A 25,642-nucleotide genomic window follows, 5' to 3' on the forward strand; every position below is an offset into this window, starting at 1 on the left:
GGGCCTGGCTGGTATGGATCCCTGGAAGAGAGAGGGCCATGAGGAACATTGACACAGGCCCTGTGGCTGGCATGGATCCCTATGAGAGAGAGGGCCATAGGAAATATAGACAGACCCTGGGGCTTGGATGGATCCCTGGGAGAGAGAGGGCCATGAAAAATATAGACATAGACCCTGTGGCTGTAATGGTTCCCCAGGAGAAAGAGAGGTCCATGAGAAATATAGACACAGACCCTGTGGCTGTTATGGATCCCTGGAAGAGAGAGAGGGCCATGAGAATTATAGACACAGACCCTGTGGCTGGCATGTATCCCTGGGAGAGACAGGCCATGAGAATTATAGACACAGACCCTGTGGCTGGTATGTATCCCCGGGAGAGACAGGCCATGAGAATTATAGACAGACCCTGAGGGGAGAGACAGGCCATGTGAAATATAGACAGACCCTGAGGGATCTGAAGTGTGTCAGTGCTGTACTTGTTCTATCCCAGAGATAATTGTCTCCCTGCACTGACATACATAGACAGCTGTTGAACACCAATATGCCTTTATATTCTATGTAGACGTCAATGTCCAATGGGGGACCAGTATGGAAAAGAAATATGAAAATGTATGCACTCACTACTGTAAGTCGCACTGGAGAAGAGCATCTGCTAAATGACTGCAATGTAAATGTAATGTTTGAAGGGATTATCACTATGCTATTGATGTACCTTTGCCAGTTGTGTACTTCAGCTACTTTGGCCATTATGTTTGATGTTGGTTAGCCTTAATTCAGTTCCCTGTTATAATGCATCATTATGCCAACTGGCTATGGGCGAAGATTAATCATAGTGGCATGTTAATCTTCTTCCATTTTTCTCATTTGTTTCATTAGATTTCTTTAATCACCGCAGATCATCACCACATAATAGTTAACCTTTTAAATGGTCTGTATACTGATTTAAATGTTCGCTGTGCTTTAATCGTGTTTGGTGGAGGTGGGCTATTTGTTAAAATGGTCAGGGCAACCTGGGTCAAAAAACAATTGACCTGTGCATTTATTAGTGGGTAGAGAATTATTGAAACTTCCTCATATTTCTATCTGTCTGTCTATGATTTTGAGTGTAATTATCTGTATACCACTACACCTTATCATTAACCGCACGCAGTAGATTTAGTCAGGGATATAGTCGGTGTAGCTGGCGCTCCGACAATCTCCTTCTGAGTTGGTTCACTGACTATAGTGCTTATGTGAGGAAATGAGGCTATGTCCCAATTATCTCTCCTCCCTCCCGAAGTGTGCACTTCACTTCCCTTCACTGATTTGAAAGGGAAATGGCCGACACAAGAAATATGGTGGAATCTCCCACTAGCCCGTGCCTCCGGCCTCATACAAGGGTTTTCGATTTTTGGAAAGTAGTGAACGAGTGCACACTTCAGGAGAAAGGAGATATTATTGGGACGCACCCAGGGTAACTGTAGCACTGTGTGTTCAGTTTGTTGTCGAGCGCCGACTCTCTACACTGGTGTATTTGGGGTTGGTTTTCAAAGGCCTAGGCTAGCCCGTGGGCAGCACATCCCGACTCAACCATGCTCATTGTCTTCCAGTACATGTCCACTGCCTGTTTAAGTATTCAGAGGAAAGGCTCGTTGGCTAGGTCAGTCTATTGCTATAATGACAGATGACTTGATGAGGACTCTTGTCTTGTTCCTCCTCTCTAGTGTCTACCACTGGATAGGAGGCAACGTAACCTGTTTCAGAGTTCATGTTGTTCTGCAGTCCAGGTGTCTGAGAGCGTTGCTGTTTTGATCCATACTGCAGGCGTCTGTTTAATAAGTAAATGTAGTTGATGCACTCTGACACCGTGCCTCAGAGTGGAGAAGTAGGCCCACGTGTAGGGCCTAGTCTGGTTAATGCAGGATTGAGTTATGAGACGATAATCTGCGGCCGTAATTGAGATTGAGAGATCGACAGCCTCCGGCGAGATAATATTGTCTGTGCATTGTCTTCCGGAACACAGTCTTGCAGGCTCTCATTTGGGACCTGGCGGTTAGGAACTTCTGGGCTGCTTCCCAAATGGCATTCCTTATATAGTGCACTACTTTTGACCAGAAGCCTATGCAGCCCTAGTCAAAAGTAGCACACTAAATAGGGAATAGGGTGTTATTTGGAACACGTCCCTGGAGGTCGGCCATTTGAGAGTATTTCAGATGAGAATATTTGATTACTGACATCAGTGGAGCTCTGGGCCGTGAGTACCACATTGAGCATATGTCCTTTTCCTTCTACAAGAGAGGAATGAAAATTAAGATTATAGGCTGTTTGTCTCTCCACAATGATAATATGCCTTTGAAATTGCCCAACCAAAGATCAGCGTGAAGATTCTTGGCCCTTCAAAAAAAGGAGAAGAGACTAAGTGATGACACCCCTTGGGAAATAGAGTTGGATCTCGCAAGCTCTCGCTTGAGTCGTTTCCAATGACCTACAATCCTAACAGACAGAGGAGACTCCTGCCCTACCCCAGCCTCTCCCCCCACTGGGAGAGCACGCCAGGCTAAAAATACCAGGATATCACACTTAGAAAACCACCTGGAGCTGTAGACGAACGCTACTCATCAACTATCTATAAATGGTGTCGCCTACACATCAAGGTCAATTCAAATTGAGCTATCATGATCACGGTGTTTCAAATTGCCACAGCAAGATATTCATACGTGATTGTTTTGCATTGTATTCTTCGGATGTTCGCCGTGTAAATTGTCTCGATTAGTCGGGGCATGAGTAAGAAGAGAAGGGAGGAAGGCTCCCTATACATGTTCATTTAGAATAGAACAACACAATGTGGACTCTGTCCAGTCTAGAGGATATGACTGAGCTTCAACACTCTAGTGGAGGTAACACCTCTCCTTGAGTCAGAGCGAAGACCATATAAACACACGCACGCACACACACACACACACACACACACACACACACACACACACACACACACACACACACACACACACACACACACACACACACACACACACACACACACACACACACACACACACACACACACAGTCTCTGATTTCTCTGTTTAAATATTTCATGGGAGAGTGGTTTTGATTTCTCTCTCGCTTCTCCTGCTCATTCCAAATTATGTGCTTAATGTGCACCAGTCTGGTTATAGACAAGCGTCTTAAGTTATGTGTTAAATTGCCATATTTATAGACCTATCCAAGGCCTTTGATACTGTCGACCATCCCCTACTCATTCAGAGGTTGTCTGAAATGGGCCTCGACCAGGGAACTGTAAGTCAAGTTACCTCAATATAACTAAAGGTAATATGGGGTCGATTTGGGGACACGTCCTCTTTACTATTTATTTAAATAATATTGGTCTATCTGCAAAAACCAGTAAGATTCATCTGTATGCACACGAAACTGTTATGTACACTATTGCCCCTATTGCTGACAAGGCTGTGTTAGAGCTGCAATCTGATTTTGTTGCCTTGCAGAAAGATCTTGTTGATTTAAAATGTATACTTAATGCAGGAAAAACTACATTTATGTTGTTTTCTAATTCTCATAGAAATATTTCAGATAATTTACACATTTATGCATTGGATGGTTCTCTCATCAAGCAGGTTCCCGCCTATAAATAACTTGGCTTTTAGATTGACCAAAAAATGGACATTTAAAAAACACACAGATGAGCTAATTAAGAAGCTGAAGCTAAAGTAGGCTTATTTTATAGAAATAGATCATGCCTCTCCCTAAACAGCAGGAAGCAGATTGTACAGGAAACCTTCCTGCCAGCTCTTGATTATGGTGACACCATTTATCAGAATGCAGCTGCCACTACTCTAAAAGCCTTGAATACTGCGTACCATAGCGTGCTTCGCTTTATCACAAGGCGACAGGTTTAATACTCATCACTGCATCCTTTATCAGAAAGTCGTCTGGACCTCTATAAATTCCCGTAGATCAGTTTATTTCTCCCTTTTTGTTTACAAAGCTATGCTGCACAAGCGTCCAACATATCTCACTACACTAAGGTATACAAATAGGCACCAAATCCACTCACACGGTTGGTTAACTCTTGAGGTCCCTGGTGTCTCTACCAACCTAGGAAATTCAGCCTTTAGCTTTAATGCATCCCTTGTTTGGAAGAATTTACAAACCTCGTTACATCTTGAATCCCTGGTGCCAACAGGGCAGTTTAGAATGCTGAAGAGGAATGGATTCACTGAGGTCTTCGAGTGTGTTGGTTGACTGTAATAATGTACTTGTGTTGTTGAAACGTAGTGTATCTGTAACTGCTGCATGTTGTAGTTTCTTTTTTGCTGTTTTATTGAATTATCATGTTGATTTGGGAATAAATAAAAGTTAAATAATTAAACAAAAATGTCACTTATACAATATCTCCCAACTCCAAAAAAAGCCAATTAAAGAAAAATATCCCCGGGCTGTTGACTACCATTCCTCTCTCCTTTTATTTTTTAGAGAGGAGCTTGAATAATATCTAAAGGTCAAGCTCAGTCACACCCATCGCTTGCTGTTCTATCACTGATGTAACATGGCTGTTATTGTGATATTTTGATTGGTCGTATTTGTAAGCTAGAGGACTTAAACGCGGATTTGGCGGGTTGGATCACTTTCCTTATAGTGGGGTCTAGAGATGTCTTGTCACAGTAGTATTGACTCTCTCTCTCTCTCTCTCTCTCTCTCTCTCTCTCTCTCTCTCTCTCTCTCTCTCTCTCTCTCTGTCTGTCTGTCTCTCTCAATATTTTCTATTTCTCTCTCTCTCTCAATCTCTTCTACAGTTCCTTCGAAAAGTATTCAGACCCCTTGACTTTTTCCACATTTTGTTACGCTACAGCCTTATTCTAAAATTGTTTAAATAGTTCCCTTCCCCATCAATCTACACACAATACCCCATTATGACAAACAAAAACAGGTTTTTAGAATGATTTGCTAAATATCACATTTACATAAGTATTCAGACCCTTTACTCAGTACTTTGTTGAAGCACCTTTGGCAGCGACTACAGCCTCAAGTCTTCTTGTGTATGACGCTACAAGCTTGGCACACCTGTATTTGGGGAGTTTCTCCCATTCTTCTCTGCAGATCCTCTCAAGCTCTGTCAGGTTGGATGGGGAGCGTTGCTGTACGGCTATTTTCAGGTCTCTCCAGAGATGTTCGATCGGGTTCAAGTCCAGGCTCTGGCTGGGCCACTCAAGGATATTCAGAGACTTGTCCCGAAGCCACTCCTGCGCTGTCTTGGCTGTGTGCTTAGGGTTGTTGTCCTGTTGGAAGGTGAACCTTCACCCCAGTCTGAGGTCCTGAGCGCTCTGGAGCAGGTTTTCATCAAGGATCTCTCTGTACTTTGCTCTGTTCATCTTTACTTCCACCACAACGCTTCACTGCAGGGATGATGCCAGGTTTCCTCTAGACGTGACGCTTAGCATTCAGGCCAAAGAGTTATTTATTGGTCTCATCAGACTAAAGAATCTTGTTTCTCATGGTCTGAGAGTCTTTAGGCGCCTCTTGGCAACTCCAAGCAGGCTGTAATGTGACTTTTACTGAGGAGTGACTTCCATCTGGCCACTCTACCATAAAGGCCTTATTGGTGGAGTGCTGCAGAGATGGCTGTCCTTCTGGAAGGTTCTCCCATTTCCACAGAGGAACTATAGAGCTCTGTTAGAGTGACCATTGGGTTCTTGAACACCTCCCTGACAAAGGCCTTTCTCCCCAGATCTGTGCCTCGACGCAATCCTGTCTCGGAGCTCTACGGACACTTTCTTCGACCTCATGGCTTGGTTTTTGCTCTGACATGCACTGTCAACTGTAGGACCTTATACAGACAGTTGGATGCCTTTCCAAACAGGTTGCCAAATTGCTAAAAACCGGTTTTCGCGTTGTCATTATGGGGTATTTCGTGTAGATTGCTGAGGGCATTTTTTTTATTTAATCCATTTTAGAATAAGGCTGTAATGTAACAAAATGTGGAAAACTTAAGGGGTCTGAATACTTTCCAAAGGTACTGTATTTCTCTCTCTCTCTCTCTCTCTCTCTCTCTCTCTCTCTCTCTCTCTCTCTCAATCTCTTCTATGTCTATTTCTCTCTCTCTTTCTCTGTCTCAATCTCTTCCATGTCTATTTCTCTCTCTCTCTCTCTCTCTCTCTCTCTCTCTCTCTCTCTCTCTCTCTCTCAATCTCTTCTATGTCTATTTCTCTCTCTCTCTCTCTCTCTCTCTCTCTCTCTCTCTCTCTCTCTCTCTCAATCTCTTCTATTTCTATTTCTATCTCTCTCTCTCATTCTCTCTCTCTGGTATACACCCACACCATACCAAAAACACACCCCACACACACCTTCAACATTAACTCCATGACAACTCAGCCCTGTGTTTGTGAGCAGCAGGGAATTTGTACCAATTTGTAAATCACAATTATAATCTTGCAGGACATGGCACTCATTTGGAAGAGTAATGATGTTGTGAAGAATATGCAGGCCCGCGTATGACTCACAGTCTTTCAACAGGACTGGGGATGGATGGCTATTCTGACAGCCGCTATGTGGACCATGATTGCTTGGCAGTGCAGCAGATAAAGGAACGCTGCAATCTGCATCATTAACTCAGGCTGGAGATTTTTCAAACACCTGAAACGGCATCTTCCTGTAATCTAGAGCCATACTCATCATGCTTAATTCTATGTCCAAAATATAATATCTGGGTAAAAGATTGACAGGAATGTGAGTCTTATTTAGTACATTTAGTCATTTGCTTGCTTTTCTAAAGTCTACCAACCTTGCCAGCAGGGGTGCCACCTAAGATAGTTAGACAAGCTAGGTACTCCAACTTGATTGTTTGCCTGAAATAGCTTCTTGGTACCTAGTTATGAGGTTGGGAGATTGGGCTAGCCCCTATCTGGGCTAGCTACAGTGCCTTGCAAAGTATTCATCCCCCTTGGCGTTTTTACAATTTTGTTACATTACAACCTGTAATTTAAATTGATTTTTATTTGAATTTCATGTAATGGACATACACAAAATAGTCAAAATTGGTGAAGTGAAATGAAAAAAAGAATATCTTTCATAAAATTCTAATAAATAAAAGGCAGTAAAGTTGTGCGTGCATATGTATTCACCCCCTTTGCTATGAAGCCCCTAAATAAGATATGGTGCGACCAATTACCTTCATACATCACATAATTAGTTAAATAAAGTCCACCTGTGTGCAATCTAAGTGTCACATGATCTGTCACATGATCTCAGTATATATACACCTGTTCTGAAAGGCCCAAGAGTCTGCAACACCACTAAGCAAGGGGTACCACCAAGCAAGAGGCACAATGAAGACCAAAGAGCTCTCCAAACAGGTCAGGGACAAAGTTGTGGAGAAGTACAGATCAGGGTTGGGTTATAAGGAAATATCTGAAACTTTGAACATCCCGCGGAGCACCATTAATTCCATTATTAAAAAATTGAAAGAATATGGCACCACAACAAACCTACCAAAACTCACAGACCAGACAAGGAGGGCATTAATCAGAGAGGCAACAAAGTGACCAAAGATAACCCTGAAGGAGCTGCGAAGCTCCACAGCGGAGATTGAAGTATCTGTCCATAGGATGACTTTAAGCTGTACACTCCACAAAGCTGAGCTTTACGGAAGAGTGGCCAGAAAAAAGTCTGACACTTTTAGTGTTTGCCAAAAGGCATGCGGGAGAGTACCTTCTTCCAAACATATGGAAGAAGGTAATCTGGTCAGATGAGACTAAAATGTAGCTTTTTGGCCATCAAGGAAAGTGCTAGGTTCACCTTCCAGCAGGACAGTGACCCTAAGCATACTGCTGAAGCAACACTCGAGTGGTTTAAGGGGAAACATTTAAATGCCTTGGAATGGCCTAATCAAAGCCCAGACCTCAATCCAATTGAGAATCTGTGGTATGACTTAAAGATTGCTGTACATCAGCGGAACCCATCCAACTTGAAGGAGCTGGAGCAGTTTTGCCTTGAAGAATGGGAAAAAATCCCAGTGGCTAGATGTGCCAAGCTTATAGAGACATACCCCAAGAGACTTGCAGCTGTAATTGCTGCAAAAGATGTCTCTACAAAGTATTGACTTTGGGGGGGTGAATAGTTATGCACGCTCAAGTTTTCTGTTATTTTTGTCTTATTTCTTGTTTGTTTCACAATAAAAAATATTTTGCATCTTCAAAGTGGTAGGCATGTTGTGTAAATCAAATGATACTAACCCCCCCAAAAATCCATATTAATTCCAGGTTGTAAGGCATCAAAATAGGAAAAATGCCAAGGGGCGTGAATACTTTTGCAAGGCACTGTAAAGCCAACTTCATAAAATTAGTAGGAGCTAGTAGTACTACAGAGAAGAAACAACAACAATTTATTTTAAATAAAAGATAGAATATTTTTCTATAATACTTTTATTTTTTTACAGAAATAACCTGAGGGGCCCCATATGGGCAAGACGCCTCTGCATGAAAGGCACTGTAGGCCGCTGGTTTAAGGCTGGCAAGATTATTTGCTCAATGTCCATGTAGGTGATATCTCATTTTCCTTGTAATATTTCTGGTTAGTTAGATTTGTTTGCTTCAGTGTACGAGTGTCCATTCTCTCAAAGCATCATGATGTCGTAGTGTAGTTTGGAACTTCAGCACCATGGACAGCTCACACTGAGCGCTGTATCCTTCAAAGTGCGAGACGAATTTATTCCAACTCACACTCACACTAAACTGGATTGTGATACAAAGAAAAGACACATCACACTATTGATAGAACCCCTTGCCAGTCTAATTGTATCCAGTACTCTGAAAACTCTTGTAATGAACACGAAGTGTATCATTTCCCGCCCCCTTTGCCAAGTGTTTGTCTCTTTTATTGTCGTGAGAGCGGGGGATATTTCTACTCGTGGTCGTGGATGTTTACTTTCTTTCTCGGGATATTGCGTGCTTTCCTCTGCTTGAAAGAGATAGGGGGTATTTGATACACGGGGGGGGGGGGGTACCTTTTCTTCGATACACGGGGGGGGGGGGGTACCTTTTCGTCATATATGCTTCTTTGAAATGCGAGCTCCGGTAGATTTCTTGAAATCGTGATGCCCCCTGCTTGACTTGGGTTAACATTTCTGGATGGTGTTGTGCGTCAAGCCCCTCGCCATTCTCTAGGTTGATACGTAGATACACCAGCTACCCCGAAAGGTCTGTGCACACACTGCCCACATTATCGAGTCCATCCGACCGAGGAGGTCCGAAAATCAAGATTCCGCAATGACTGCTTCAAAGGAAGGAGAGGAGGTAGGATGGTACACGCTAATACTGATTTTGATTGAGGCATTGTATTTGTGTATGGATGGAGTGCTTATTTTCCAGTTGAGTCTGTGTCAACTGCGTGATGGACGCAACAGATCCGTCATCATGCAAAACAGAACTGATGCCATAGTGCAAGGGATTCGTTTTGTTGGAAAAGACCGTGAGATGTATTGATCTCTTCGGATAGGCACACTTTGACGAAATCAATCTACTCTCTTTTTATACAGATTTAGCCTACCATTCACGGTAGTTTAATTCATTGACTCCCAATGATGCGTGTTGCATTGACATCTTTCCATCGTGACCCTGGCTACTACACCATAACTGCTAGGATGAACTGTTTCATAGGTTTCTGAAGTTGCCTCATCTTATCACAGCAATAGCAATGTCCTGGACATTCGAGTTCAGCACATGCTCAAACCAATATGAACGCTGTTAAGCCAACTCCCAGAGAAGTATAGCATGCATGCATAGGAGCCATATATACTTAGTCTCATTACAGATGTGTCAACCTCAGTTAATAAACCCCATATTCAGTTATGTGCAGCTTCAATCGAACACAAGTTTAGTTGATATTCATATTAAATAGGTACATCTCATGGATTCAAGCCATTCTCCCAGGCAATTCACTTATTTCAAGGTGAGATCTTATTACCCGAAAGTGATTCCTATTAATAACAATAATAATAATAATAATAATTTGGTGGGTGCTTATATTTGTCCTATTTCACAGATGTACAAGTGTGCATTATACACATGTGTGAATAGAACACAAGTTTATTTGCATATCCGCCCTGCCTAACTCCCTCTGAGACACCCTTGGAGAGTGGGGTCGCGGCCAGGGTCCAGGGTCTGGAGCAATTAGGGTTAAGTGCCTTGTTCAAGGGCACATCGGCAGATCTTTCACCTTGTCTGCTCTGGGATTTGAACTAGTGACCTTTTGGTTACTGGCCGAACTAGAGCTGGGATGATAAACCGAGAATGATCGACACGGACCATACTGATATCATTCATTATGATAAGTAGCCTATACTAGAGAAATAGGACGTTTGAAATGAAATGCGTTTGCTAATATGGGTGATTGCCAATGGGACAGTGAATGGCTACAACCATCAAACCAATAGTAATAGTTTAAAGGATGCTGCATAATGATGTTATAAATGTAACCTATTTATCATTACCACACAAATTAGCAATAATTGTTTATTGCAATATGGATTTTTGTCCAAATCGCCCAGCTCTAGGCCCAACGCTCTAACCGCTAGGCTAACTGCTGCTCCCTATTATTGTAGTTGTCTGAGCAGGAAGTGCTATTGAGTAGAGGGAGATTTCTTAATATGTGTGTGTGTGTGTGTGTGTGTGTGTCCGACCAACCCCGCCATGTGGTATCTCCAGCTCTCTGGGATCCATGAAGATGTTAAACTTCAACTAAAGGGACAAAGGAAATTATTTAGCTCATTGCACATTTTGGAACTGACTATTGTCAGTTTTGTATACAAATGTAGGCACGCTGTTTAAAATGTTTAGCAGCGAACTGACAAACGCTTTCCTCATGATAACCGAAGAGATACCAAAGACCCCCCAAATGGTTCAATGTCAGGGAATCTCTGAGATCTCTTACATAACTGACAAAGTATGTTTGTTGTACAAATCCTTTCATTAGCCGAACACATTGCGACGAGTAGAGTTCCTCAGCCAACCCTTGCTGTTTCATCTAGATTTTTTTAAATGTTATGTTAAACCACTGGACTGCAGTTCTTACCGGCCTTATTCTCTGGTTTTCATTAATAATTCCAGCTTTAAAACATATTTTTAGGTGGTTTCAGGAGAGTCTGGCCAGCACCCTGCTTGGGCTTTATCTGGCTTTGATAAGTAGAAGGATAGCTCCGATACGTGTTTAACAAATACTCGGGGACTTTTAAAGCCCAGTGCTGTGCAGTGACTGCTCAGGCAGCTGGTGAGTACAGCGGAAATCCTATTGACAGACATGTAGTCTCAGTAGGAAGGAACATTATTTATTCTAAATCTTCTCTGGATTAGGAGCAGAATAAAAATCTGGCCCTTTGTGTGTGTGTGATCTCTCTGTGTGTGTGTGTGTGTGTGTGTGTGTGTGTGTGTGTGTGTGTGTGTGTGTGTGTGTGTGTGTGTGTGTGTGTGTGTGTGTGTGTGTGTGTGTGTGTGTGTGTGTGTGACATGCTCACCCTTCCCCTCACTCTACACCAACCTTGTTTGTGTGAATACTCTTGACATTGATAGGACCGCCCTCGTAAGTGTGTGGCCTAGATGCACATTTTAACTGAGGCACATGAGAATGCCCCCCCCCCATTGACTGGATGTCATCCAAAAGGGCAAGTGTGGTAGCCTATTTTCAAATCAAATAAATGTTTTATTTGTCACATGCTTCGTAAACAACAGGTGTAGACTAACAGCGAAATGCTTGCTTATGGGTCCTTTTTCAACAATGCAGAGTTAAGATAATGATACAAAATGTAATGAAAAATGTACATAGTGATACGAGGAATAAATACGCAGTGAATAATGAATAACAATAACAGGTACAAGGAACATGGGAGTACCAGTACCGAGTCGATGTGCAGGGGTACAAGGTAATTGAGGAAGCTATTAGTGCTGGTAATTGTCAGGGACCTCACGATACGATAGGATCACGATACTTAGGTGCCCATACGATATGTATTGCGATTCTATATATTACAAATCAATATTTAGATTTTATTGCCATTTGATGTTCCAAACGTATTGCTCACCATATGTCTGCTGCAGCGAGACAAGACGGCCACGAGAAAACAAGTGTTGATCAGTCATGGAAATAAAAGTGCTGAAAACAAATTGGCTCCCAATTTAAAAAGAAGATGGAGAATAAGCTCTGAAGGAAAAATACTGGAGTTTTGGTGCTGGTACAGCAAAAATAATACTCAGATTTTGTCAAAACGACACGATATGTAAAAAAAATATAGATCCTGATATGTAACTGTATATTTTTTTCCCCCCATCACTCATATCTATGTTCAGTTAGGTAAGAGTAAAGTGACTAGGCAACAGGATAATGCAGATAATACAGGATAATGCAGATAATAGACAGTAGCAGCAGCAACATATGGTGAGTGTGAATGTGTGTGTGTGATCGTGGGTGTGTGGTGTCAGTATGCACATGTGCGTGTGCTATGTGTGTGTATGTGTGGGTTGGGATGTCAGTGTAAGTATGTGTGAGTGTGTGGGGAGTGTCCAGTGTGTGTGCATAGAGTCAAAAAGGGTCAATGCAGGTAGTCTAGGTAGCCATTTGTTTGATCAGTCTTATGGCTTGGGGAGTAGAAGCTGTTCAGTGTCCTGTTGGTTACAGACTTGTTTCACTGGTACCGCTTGCTATGCGGTAGCAGAGAGAACAGTCTACTGCTTGAGTGGCTGGAGTCTTTTGAAAGGGGTCCTGGATGACAGGGAGCTCGGCCCCAGTGATGTACTGGGCTGTACTCACTACCCTCTGTAGCGCCTTGCGATCTTGTGGCTTGCATTTGCCGTACCAAGCGGTAATGCAGCCAGTCAAGATGCTCTCAATGGTGAAGCTGTAAAACTTCTTAAAGATTTGAGGGCCGATGGCAAATCTTTTCAGCCTCTTGAGGGGAAAGAGCTGACGTGCCCTCTTCACAACTGTGTTGGTGGGTGTGGACCACGCTAATTCCTTAGTGATGTGGACACTGATGAACTTGAAGCTGTCGACCCGCTCCATTACAGCCCCGTTGATGTGAATAGGGGGCGTGCTCGCCCCTCCGTTTCCTGTAGTTTACGATCAGCTCCTTTGTCTTGCTGACATTGAGAGAGAGGTTGTTGTCCTTGCACCACACTGCCAGGTCTCTGACTTCCCTATAGGCTGCCTATTTTGCACTCACATCATGGTCCTCTTTTCAATGGCCTGAATAGAATGAACTAGAGGGAGAGAGTGAGACATTACTAGTCTATACCTGTCTACAGCTCCGCTCTGATGTATGGCGAGGCTGGCTAGCTGAATGTACTGCCAACAGATCGAAATAATGAAACCATTACAACAGCTCACCTCTAAATAATTCAAAATTCACTGAAAGCTGCCCAGTAGGGAGTTATGGGTATGTAGTGTATACGGCCCAAGGGTAACTCCACATGCCTGTTCGATTCAATACATTCATGACAGGTTAGACTGAGTTAAGGCTGAGTAGGGGGCCTTGAGATATCAAACCCATCTATTTTCTTGGCACGTATCTATAAATATTATATTCATATTAGCTCTGGTCCTGGGTGTGAGTGTGTTTTCCTTCACAGACTCAGCATTAGCAAGCCCCACTAACATCCTGGACGAGAGCTTTACATGAATATCTGTTAGGAATTGGGACTCATAAAAGGGGTCATTAGGGGCCAGACAGTGACAGGTGGCCCTGTGGTCACAAACAAGAAGAGTCTGACAGCAGAGTGGAGAGCTAGGGAGATGTGTTCTGTAAGGACTTGGCAAGGCCTCACTCTCCCTAATTGCACTTGTTTGTAGTGGCTGGCACATAGTCAGGAAGTTAATGAGACTCAGTGACTGGGAGCATACTCACTGCTCTCCTAAATCCCAGTGCCTTGAGAAGATGTTCTGTCAAAAATCACTATTCTACTGGATGATGTGTGCAAACATGGTTTTGTATTCAGTAGATTTCTCACGTCAAGCACAGAATTAGATAGGACTGTATACTGTATACAGTTGAAGTCAGAAGTTTGCATACACTTAGGTCGGAGTCATTAAAACTCATTTTTCAACCACTCCACAAATATCTTGTTAACAAACTATAGTTTTGGCAAGTCGGTTAGGACATCTACTTTGTGCATGACACAAGTAATTTTTCCAACAATTGTTTAAAGACAGATTATTTCACTTATAATTCACTGTATCACAATTCCAGTGGGTCAGAAGTGTACATACACTAAGTTGACTGTGCCTTTAAACAGCTTGGAAAATTCCAGAAAATTATGTCATGGCTTTAGAAGATGTCATGGCTTCATTTGAGTCAATTGGAGGTGTACCTGTGGATGTATTTCAAGGCCTACCTTCAAACTCAGTGCCTCTTTGCTTGACATCATGGGAAAATGAAAAGAAATCAGCCAAGACCTCAGGAAAAAAATTGTAGACCTCCACAAGTCTGGTTCGTCCTTGGGAGCAATTTTCAAACGCCTGAAGGTACCACGTTCATCTGTACAAACAATAGTATGCAAGTATAAACACCATGGGACCACGCAGCCGTCATACCGCTCTGTCTCCTAGAGATGAACGTACTTTGGTGCGAAAAGTGCAAATCAATCCCAGAACAACAGCAAAGGGCCTTGTGAAGATGCTGGAGGAAACAGGTACAAAAGTATCTATATCCACAGTAAAACGAGTCCTATATCGACATAACCTGAAAGGCCGCTCAGCAAGGAAGAAGCCACTGCTCCAAAACCGCCATAAAAAGCCAGACTACGGTTTGCAACTGCACATTGGGCCAAAGATTGTACTTTTTGGAGAAATGTCCACTGGTCTGATGAAACAAATTTAGAACTGTTTGGCCATAATGACCATCGTTATGTTTGGAGGAAAAAGGGGAAGGCTTACAAGCCAAAGAACACCATCCCGACCGTGAAGCACGGGGGTGGTAGCATCATGTTGTGGGGGTGGTTTGCTGCAGGAGGGACTGGTGCACTTCACAAAATAGATGGCATCATGAAGCAGGAAAATTATGAAGAAAATGAATTATGAAGAAGGAAAATTTTACATTAGTCTGGATGTAAAAACTTGGTCGCAAATGGGTCTTCCAAATGGACAATGACCCCAAGTATACTTCCAAAGTTGTGGCAAAATGGCTTAAGGACAACAAAGTCAAGGTATTGGAGTGCCCATCACAAAGCCCTGACCTCAATCCTATATAAAATGTGTGGACAGAACTGAAAAAGCGTGTGCGAGCAAGGAGGCCTACAAACCTGACTCAGTTACACCAGCTCTGTCAGGAGGAATGGGCCAAAATTCACCTAACTTATTGGGGGAAGCTTGTGGAAGGCTACCTGAAACGTTTGACCCAAGTTAAACAATTTAAAGGCAATTCTACCAAATACTAACTGAGCGTATGTAAACTTCTGACCCCCTGGGAATGTGATGAAAGAAATAAAAGCTGAAATAAATCATTCTCTCTAGTATTATTCTGACATTTCACATTCTTAAAATAAAGTGGTGATCCTAACTGACCTAATACAGGGATTTTTTACTCGGATTAAATGTCAGGAATTGTGAAAAACTGAGTTGAAATGTATTTGGCTAAGGTGTATGTAAACTTCCGACTTCAACTGTATCTACAGGTGTACTTTCTAGCCTGGATCCAAACTGAATTGATCTATTTACATTTTGTGAAGTGAAGCAGAACAATTCACATTAAATCCAGGCTAGTAAGTTTCTTCTCCTGGTGAAAACAATGTTCTCCTTAACTGGTTTCTTGGGAGATCACAGTAGGCTCTCCACAGTAGGCTAGACGAACAAGTTCAGACTCGCAGAGCCATGACTCATGCTTCTAAGTGCTAATCAAAAGATGAATGTAACGCCACAGTTGGCAGGAACATGACCTCGTTAGTTTGTTTGTCTGCCCAGCAGTGTCTCACATGACAGGTGTTACTGACGGTGTTGATTACCTTGCGCTGTCTGTTTTGCATCCTTTGTTGTCTATTTGCATTGTTCTGATGAATGGTCTTGTTTCCAAAATGTAACAGGTTGGAAACATGATTGGCCGGATGTTGCCGTCCAAAATATTTTCTTTATTGAATTGTTATAACCTACTCATGACAAACTAGCAAATGATGAAAAAACACCTACAGTATGAGCGCATTTATCAAAAATCTGTTTGGTTTTACAGTTGTTATAGATATGACATTAACTGGGCATAGGTTACAGGCTATGAACTAACCATATAAATCCGGTGTGCTTTTCCAGTTGTAATTCTGTATTCTTAACCAAATCAATGCAAACAACCGTGTACAGTTGTAATTCTACATGCTTACCAACATTAGATTCAATTGACATCATTTATTTATGTGTAGACTATAGACATACCAAAAATAGATGCAACAAGCCGTGACAAAACTCTATGACTCAGTGGCTATGACTCAGTGTTTTTAGAGGAGAAATGAAAGGGACATTTGAAGGTTTCAGGGAGTATTCTCTCTGGAGGTAGCTTCTTGAGAGCAATCAATAGTTTGTGTTTCCACCACTCTCTGCCCACTCTCTGCCCTCCCTACTTCCTTTTCTACTGCGAAAGGAAGGCTAGGTGGTCTACTGTAACACTCATCTATACACCTCTCAGCTCTAATCATGTCAGCTCTGGTCAGTCAAAAAAATTGCTAGACATACACCTATTCACTTTGACATATTCAGAATGATCATTGTGAAAGGGTGGACACCTACTGCTTTGAGACAATGACATGTCCATAGACAGCAGTGTGATCCCATTTAATTAAACCATAAACTTGCAGTGACTGACTGGTACTGTAATTATATTAGGGATTATATTGTAGGAAGTTGTGGGGTTGGTTCCCATTGCTGACACCAAAAGTGGACTCCACTCTATTACAATTTAGAATTATAATCTTGCAATACTGTTTTATTGACAATCCACAAGTGCATATGAACACCGTATTTCCTCATTCCATAGGAGCCTCTATGTTTCATAGGAGCCTCTACTACTGAACATATTTATGTCTGGTAGTAATCATTACAGTACATTATTTAGTTGAAGAGGGTTCTCAGTTTGCTTCGTGTGTTTTTTTCCAGGACTTTGTGCAAGTAAGCCCTGAATCAAGGAACTACAAGGGAATAGCCATCTCCCTGCTGGTCATAGTGGCAGTTTGCTCCCTCATCACCATGTCTGTCTTTGTTCTCACACCAGGTACTGTACCCACCAGGGGACCAAGAGACCTCATGGAGTTTATTTGTAGGGTCATAGTTACTGTACGCCTGTATTCTAACTAACAAAATATAAGAACCAGAATTTTTCCTGGTCAGGTTATGTCAGAGCCCTGAGTTTTTCAAAACAGTTTTATGATCAGTGTAATATTGACTGTTGTTATGTGTGTATGAATATAAATTATTTTCCTGTGTGATTTTATCCTTATCAGGCTGTAATATCTGTATTTTGATAACTGGCCTAACACTGATATCCTATTTGCAGTGGAACTTCCTGGTGTGGCTAACTCCAGACTTACTGTGCTAGACCTGTTTAAACCAGAGTTCTCCGTGCACAATCCTGAGGCCAGGTGGATAAGTGGTAAGTACTTTCAGGATAACCGTCTAACATTCCTGTTCTAATGAAGCCTTTAGACTGATCCCTATACTCTCAATCTGATTGAGTCTCACATGAAAAGGTTGGATTTCATTAAAAAGCATCCCCAAAAGCAACAGATTATAAGCCCTCAGCAGTGCCACAAAGGGTCTGCCCAGGAGGCTACTATTATAAGAGAAAGGGTGTGGCCAGGAGGCTACTATTATAAGAGAAAGGGTGTGGCCAGGAGGCTATTATTATAAGAGAAAGGGTCTGCCCAGGAGGCTACTATTATAAGAGAAAGGGTGTGGCCAGGAAGCTACTATTATAAGAGAAAGGGTGTGGCCAGGAAGCTACTATTATAAGAGAAAGGGTCTGCCCAGGAGGCTACTATTATAAGAGAAAGGGTGTGGCCAGGAGGCTACTATTATAAGAGAAAGGGTCTGCCCAGGAGGCTACTATTATAAGAGAAAGGGTCTGCCCAGGAGGCTACTATTATAAGAGAAAGGGTGTGGCCAGGCCTGGCTAGTTTTTGAAAGCTATTAGGCTACAGTCTATCTGATAGTTGGATGAGGGTGACAGAGATTCTATTCTCTTGACATGATCCTAGAATCCAAAGTACTCTTCATAAAGAAACGATTAAATCATAGATTTTTGTTTGTTTGTTGTTATACATTTTAAACTTTGTTTCATTCACAAGCAGAGCATTCTGAACCTCTCAACTCAAGCATGGGAGTATTCCTGCAAGCTTTCATCTCATCTTGAGCTATAATGACAGCTGAGAGTTTAGCATGGCATGGGAGCAACACCTCCTGACCAGTCTCAGTAAAACAGATGGCCTCCCAGTCATGCCCCTATTCTGGCCGGTTTGCCAAAACAGGGTTGACTCTATCTCAAGCCATCACTGGGAGCCCCTCTGGGATATACTCTCAGGTCAAATCTCCCAGCCCCATATCCAGAACAACACCCCTTTCTCCAAAACCTTGCAGGTTTCATAATAGTGTGAGAGAACCGTTTGGGGTGGCAGCGCTGGTGTCTGTTCTGTTGTCTGAGCTGGTGTGGTTGTTCTTCGCTCCTCTTGGCCACAGCGAGCGGAATCTCCTCCAGCCTGCGTATGAAATTGAGGCCTGGTAGCCTGCGGAGAGCTTTTCCATCCAAGGGTAGCAAATACAAATGACTTTTTCAGTCGCCTGTTGATTCTCATTATGGAGATTGGAGTGTGATGCCTTCTCGCACACTGTGTTGACCTGATGGACTGCATTAACTCTTATGGGCCTCCCGTCGTTTTTCGCAACGCCTTCCATGATGGATCAAGCCATATCGTCCGCCCCCTCCTCCGCTCATGCTGACGTTTCTCCTTTTGTAGGACACAGTGATAAAACGTTGCTATCCCACCCCCCCATAAAACACTGTGAGAAATATAATGACCAGTGATTTCATCACCACCTCTCTCATGTTAGCTGACATTACGTTATAGTGGTAAATATTGATGAGATTAGTGCCAAGCTATCAGGTGGTGTGACAGACAGACAGACAGACAGACAGACAGACAGACAGACAGACAGACAGACAGACAGACAGACAGACAGACAGACAGACAGACAGACAGACAGACAGACAGACAGACAGACAGACAGACAGACAGACAGTGATGCAATGGTGAAAGGCAGTTGTCTGCCATGGCACAGCTGCAGAGACAGTTCCTGCTAGGACCTCATTACATTTGGGGGATTATCTTGGTGAGTGCTCCCTGTCTGTCTGCCTGCTGCTAGCGTGCTATGCTGCAACACTATCAGACTGTTCCTAAGTAGACACAGCCCCTTAGAAAAGCTGCTCAGGTTTAGACTATTACCATTAGAAAACTAGTGTTCACAATCGCATACATGTTAACTGAATTTTTTTTTTTATCAGCACTAACAGTGTATCACGTTGTCGGTTCTAGTTCATAATTATTTAGTTTTTTTTAACACAAGTACCAAAAAGTATCAATTAGTGTTAATTTCACATGCCGTAAATAATGTTGTAATTGTAAACGTACTCTTGCTGATCATGATATTTAGTCTGGCCCTTGTTATTTTCTAGTGCATACACTACATGAAATTCCAAACAGCCTGCATCCCAACAATTCATTTATTTATTCATATCATACAATTAACTTGTGTAACCACGGAAACTATATACCTATTTTATCGATTTCCTGAATATATTGTACGTGGTGTATATTATTCTCAACAGTATGGGGAAGGATAAAGAACTGTTTGTTCTGGGCAGTGGGATGTACTGCATATGTGGCTTATCTAAATGAGAAGTAACCCTTCATTTTCACACAACATATTAGTCAGAACACGTGTTTTAATCAGGGAAGACGACACGATGTCCATACATATAGAATATGAAGTGGTTGTCCATACATATAGAATGTGAAGTGGTTGTCCATACATATAGAATATGAAGTGGTTGTCCATACATATAGAATATGAAGTGGTTGTCCATACATATAGAATGTGAAGTGGTTGTCCATACATATAGAATATGAAGTGGTTGTCCATACATATAGAATATGAAGTGGTTGTCCATACATATAGAATATGAAGTGGTTGTCCATACATATAGAATATGAAGTGGTTGTCCATACATATAGAATGTGAAGTGGTTGTCCATACATATAGAATATGAAGTGGTTGTCCATACATATAGAATGTGAAGTGGTTGTCCATACATATAGAATGTGAAGTGGTTGTCCATACATATAGAATATGAAGTGGTTGTCCATACATATAGAATGTGAAGTGGTTGTCCATACATATAGAATGTGAAGTGGTTGTCCATACATATAGAATGTGAAGTGGTTGTCCATACATATAGAATATGAAGTGGTTGTCCATACATATAGAATATGAAGTGGTTGTCCATACATATAGAATATGAAGTGGTTGTCCATACATATAGAATATGAAGTGGTTGTCCATACATATAGAATGTGAAGTGGTTGTCCATACATATAGAATATGAAGTGGTTGTCCATACATATAGAATGTGAAGTGGTTGTCCATACATATAGAATATGAAGTGGTTGTCCATACATATAGAATGTGAAGTGGTTGTCCATACATATAGAATATGAAGTGTGTATTATAGGTATACCCTGGGGGATGTCATGAGTGATTCAACACAGTATCAACTTCATCACCACAGTCCATACCCGATTAGCTGGTCCATACACATGTCCAGCATGATCATGACTACCAACATATGTGATTCCATAACCTCTGACATGTCTCTGTAATAATTCATCATTCATGTTCACCTGTGTATTCGTATATATTTTCATGTCCATGTTTTGGTGACTGATACAGTATTTCTATTAATCATGGATACCGTAGTAGTATCTCAAATTGGAAGACGTATTTTTAGCAGACACTTTTATCCAAAGTGCATACATTTTCTCATGGGTGGCCCTAGCAGGAATCTAACGAATAGTTCTGATGTTGCTAGTGCCATTCTCTTGTCAACTGAGCCACACAGGACCACAACACTAATTTGACCTGATTATGGTCTACATAGATAGTGGTTGAATGTCATGTGAGGAAGGCTATTTAAATATTATAATTGCCTAGCCTTGTGGACGTAGGAGGAATTTTCATTAACTGAATAAAAATATATTTCGAATGACGTCACCGAGGCAGAGACAGCAGTGGCTAAGCGAACGGGCCATTTAAAGGTTATAGTGTCACATGAGCTCCAGCTAGATAATGTGACTCACCACATAGGCTACAGGCTTTGAACTGGGCTTGTTGGTTGTCTTATTCCTAGTTCTCCTGAAATCAAAGTATTGCTAAATGGTCTATAGTTGGCCAGGGTTTCTCAAACTCGGTCCTGGGGCCCTCCCTGGGCGCACATTTACGTTTTTGCACTAGCACTACACAGCTGATTCAAATAGCCAACTCATCATGAAGCTTTGATTACTTGAATCAGCTGTGTAGTGCTAGGGCAAAAACCAAAATGTGCGCCCAGGGAGGGCCCCAGGACCGAGTTTGAGAAACCCTTTTCACACTACTGAGCCAGTCACGCTGTACTGCACCGGCCTGGTTACACATCCACCACAGTTGCTGGAATATCATCATAGTTTACCTGTATTATCACGTCAAAAGTACGAGTTGAGGTGTCATTCAAATATTCCAGTTACGTTGGACCAGTGAAGCATGTAACTTCCTACTCCTCTCCATCAACCTCACAATGGATCACTTAGGCATGTATATCCTCCAAGTTTTAGGAACAATCTGAGGAACTGCTCCTCCAAAATAATTCATGCTTTGGCATTTTTTTGTAAGGTGTTTCGTGTGAAATCACAAAGGTGTATTTACAAGCAGTAAGCTAACGTTCTAAAGTTGCAACGTCCTAGTCATTTGGCACATTTGGGCATTCCTAGGTGGCTTTGTAGATTTGTATAACATTTTCCATTGTTATTTTTTTATTTATTTGAGGAATTCCGTTCTATAATATATAACATAATATAATGCTGACCAACCGTTTTACACTCGTTCTGCATTATTTAGCATACCAGTTACGTAGCTGCATTTAAGATCACATTTTTACTCAGAGCAACTGCCCAAGGCCAACAACTGTGAATTGGGAGCCATCTTCCTAAAGATAGATAGTGAGATTTGTAATGCAGAACAAAAGGAAGCCATTGCAATAATGTGGCTGGCTGGCTGGTTAACTGCAGGTCAAAAAGGTTTTGCTCAGTAGAAATGATGAGAGATGAGAGGCACTCTTAGAAATGAACTGCTGGAAAGTGAAATGCCTTCTCCCTCTCTCTCTTTGAGGTATGAAATTGATATTGATAAGTGGTTATACAATGTCAGAATGTGTAGGCTTATTTTTTTCATCTTATCTAAAATGTGGTTATCAAGGAACATTTTACAACATTTTTCTTGTGTCATTTTACAGATTCAGAGGTTTTGTACAGGAACCGAGACGGCCACGTCATGAAGTTCAACTTTGCTTTAAACGAAACAGAAATGATCCTGAGAAATAGCACGTTTGTAAGTAGCTTGCCACCTATGGGTCCCCCTCTCTAACCTCAATTGACCGATCAGCATTCATAACACAGTACTATATTGACCCATCAGCATTCATAACACAGTACCATATTGACCCATCAACATTCATAACACAGTACCATATTGACCCATCAGCATTCATAACACAGTACCATATTGACCCATCAGCATTCATAACACAGTACCAGATTGACCCATCAGCATTCATAACACAGTACCATATTGACCCATCAACATTCATAACACAGTACCATATTAATCCATCAGCATTCATAACACAGTACCATATTGACCCATCAGCATTCATAACACAGTACCAGATTGACCCATCAGCATTCATAACACAGTACCATATTGATCCATCAGCATTCATAACACAGTACCATATTGACCCATCAGCATTCATAACACAGTACCATATTGATCCATCAGCATTCATAACACAGTACCATATTGATCCATCAGCATTCATAACACAGTACCATATTGATCCATCAGCATTCATAACACAGTACCATATTGATCCATCAGCATTCATAACACAGTACCATATTGATCCATCAACATTCATAACACAGTACGATATTACATACACATATCAAAGCTGAGCACATTGTCATTATTTGCCTCCTGTAGCATTGTGATAAATCAATTTAAATATTGAAAAAGTGTGGGCTACAGAGAGGCACTGGAAAGTTCCAGGGGATAAAGGATGAGGGGACGTGGGGTTGTAAGACATTGCGGAGGGAACGTAGGTCTGAGCAGGTGTGATGTCATTTATGTTTGATGAAATGTGTGTCTGTCTGTTTATTGTCTTTTGTTTATGTATGGTTGTTATTGTTTGAGAAAAAAATGATATAATCGTAGATTAAAAAAAAAAGACCCATCTGACAGGTCATGTTTTATGTGTTGCATAAGGCTAAGCTGCTTTTGACTGTCATTGGCAGGCTTGCTTTTTGCCATTTAATAATCTAACTGGCGGAAAGCAGGGCACCATTAATCCCTGATTAATGTTTAGACATGCTAGCTACAATTCTGGGTAGAAAGGTCATATGCCTGTGATTGTAATAGTACGGTGGCCCCAAGCTGTGGATTGGTTTACCATCATCTGAATTATTTCTTAGATCTACGGTGCATTCGGTAATTATTCAGACCCCTTCCCTTTTTCCACATTTTGTTACATTATAGCCTTATTCTAAAATTGATTAAATACTTTCCCCCCAATAAATCTACACACAATGCCCCATAATGACAAAGCAAAAATCAATTTTTTGGGGGGGAAATGTATTAAAAATAAAAAACAGAAATACCTTATTTACATAAGTATTCAGACCCTTTGCTCTGAGACTTGAAATTGAGCTCAGGTGCATCCTGTTTCCATTGATCATCCTTGAGATGTCTCTACAACTTGATTGGAGTCACCTGTGGTACATTTAGTTGATTGGACATAATTTGGAAAGGCACACATCTATCTATATAAGCACCCACAGTTGACAGTGCATGTCAGAGCAAAAACCAAGCCATGAGGTCGAAGGAATTGTCCGTAGAGCTCTGAGACAGGACTGTGTCGAGGCACAGATTTGGGGAAGGGTACCAAAAAATGTCTGCAGCATTGAAGGTCCCCAAGAACACAGTGGCCTCCATCATTCTTAAATTGAAGAAGTTTGGAACCACCAAGACTCTTCCTAGAGCTGGCCTCCCGGCCAAACTGAGAAGCAATCAGGGGGAGAAGGGCCTTGGTCAGGGAGGTGACCAAGAACCCGATGGTCACTCTGACAGATCTCCAGAGTTCCTCTGTATAGATGGGAGAACCTTCCAAAAGGAAAACCATCTCTTCTGCAATCCACCAATCAGGCCTTTATGGTAGAGTGGCCAGATGAAAGCCACTCTTCAGTATAAGGCACATGACAGCCAGCTTGGAATTTGCCAAAAGGCACCTAAATGACTCTCAGACCATGAGAAACAAGATTCTCTGGTCGGATGAAACCAAGACGAAACTCTTTGGCTTGAATGCCAAGCATCACGCCTGGAGGAAAACTGGAACCATCCCTACGTTGAATCATTGTGGTGGCAGCATCATGCTGTGGGGATGTTTTTCAGCAGCAGGGACTGGGAGACTAGTCAGGATCAAGGGAAAGATGAACGAAGCAAAGTACAGAGAGATCCTTGATGAAAACCTGCTTCATAGCGCTCAGGACCTCAGACTGGGGTGAAGGTTCACTTTCCAACAGGACAACAATACTAAGCACACAGCCAAGACAATGCAGGAGTGGCTTCGGGACAAATCTCTAAATGTCTTTGAGTGGACCAGCCAGAGCCCGGACTTGAACCCAATCGATCATGTCTGGAGAGACCTGAAAATAGCTGTGCAGCAACTCTCCCCATCCAACCTGACAGAGCTTGAGAGGATCTGCAGAGAAAATTGAATAAACTCCCCAAATACATGTGTGTCAAGCTTGTAGCATCATGCCCAAGAAGACTCAAGGCTGTAATCGCTGCCGAAGGTGCTTCAGTAAAGTACTCAGTAAAGGGTCTGAATACTTATGTAAATGTGATGAATTGTTGTTGTTTTTTTACAAATTAATTGTTTTTGCTTATGGGGTATTGTGTGTAGATTAATGAGGGAAAAAACATTTTTGAAAAACATTTTAGAGTAAGGCTGTAACGTAACAAAATGTGGAAAAAGTCAAGGGGTCTGAATACTTTCCGAATGTACTGTGTGCACAAGATACTTCCTAGATCTATGTACAAGATACTTCCTAGATCTATGTACAAGATACTTCCTAGATCTATGTACAATATGTATTAACCTTTAGATGTTTTATTTGTGACTTCTGTCTTTCCCTTGTCCTAGGTGTCTTTCAAAGTTGCCAAATATTCTCTCTCTCCAGACATGAAATATGTGCTATTTGCTTACGAAGTGAAACAGGTAGGATATGAATAGTCGTTAAGCCTCCTGTTGTGTTCATTTCATGTTAATT

The 25,642-nt window shown here is 41.8% G+C and overlaps 1 protein-coding gene across 2 annotated transcripts in view; it reads left to right on the plus strand.

Annotated features, from left to right (window-relative positions):
* The window catches only part of LOC106575263 (inactive dipeptidyl peptidase 10), a 52,460-nt gene that overhangs the window by 11,615 nt on the left and 15,203 nt on the right, over positions 1–25,642 (plus strand). The window contains exons 1-5 of one of the 2 annotated variants that reach the window (XM_014151676.2): positions 9,030–9,286; positions 17,112–17,226; positions 17,509–17,604; positions 22,549–22,643; positions 25,516–25,590. In XM_014151676.2, coding sequence (XP_014007151.2) covers positions 9,260–9,286; positions 17,112–17,226; positions 17,509–17,604; positions 22,549–22,643; positions 25,516–25,590 — 408 coding nt within the window. In that variant the 5' untranslated portion in view covers positions 9,030–9,259. Of the gene's footprint in view, positions 1–9,029; positions 9,287–17,111; positions 17,227–17,508; positions 17,605–22,548; positions 22,644–25,515; positions 25,591–25,642 lie in introns of those variants that run through there. The other variant, XM_045698875.1, reaches the window with a different exon arrangement.

Source organism: Salmo salar, chromosome ssa17, assembly GCF_905237065.1.
Source record: "Salmo salar chromosome ssa17, Ssal_v3.1, whole genome shotgun sequence".
Classification (NCBI taxonomy): domain Eukaryota; kingdom Metazoa; phylum Chordata; class Actinopteri; order Salmoniformes; family Salmonidae; genus Salmo; species Salmo salar.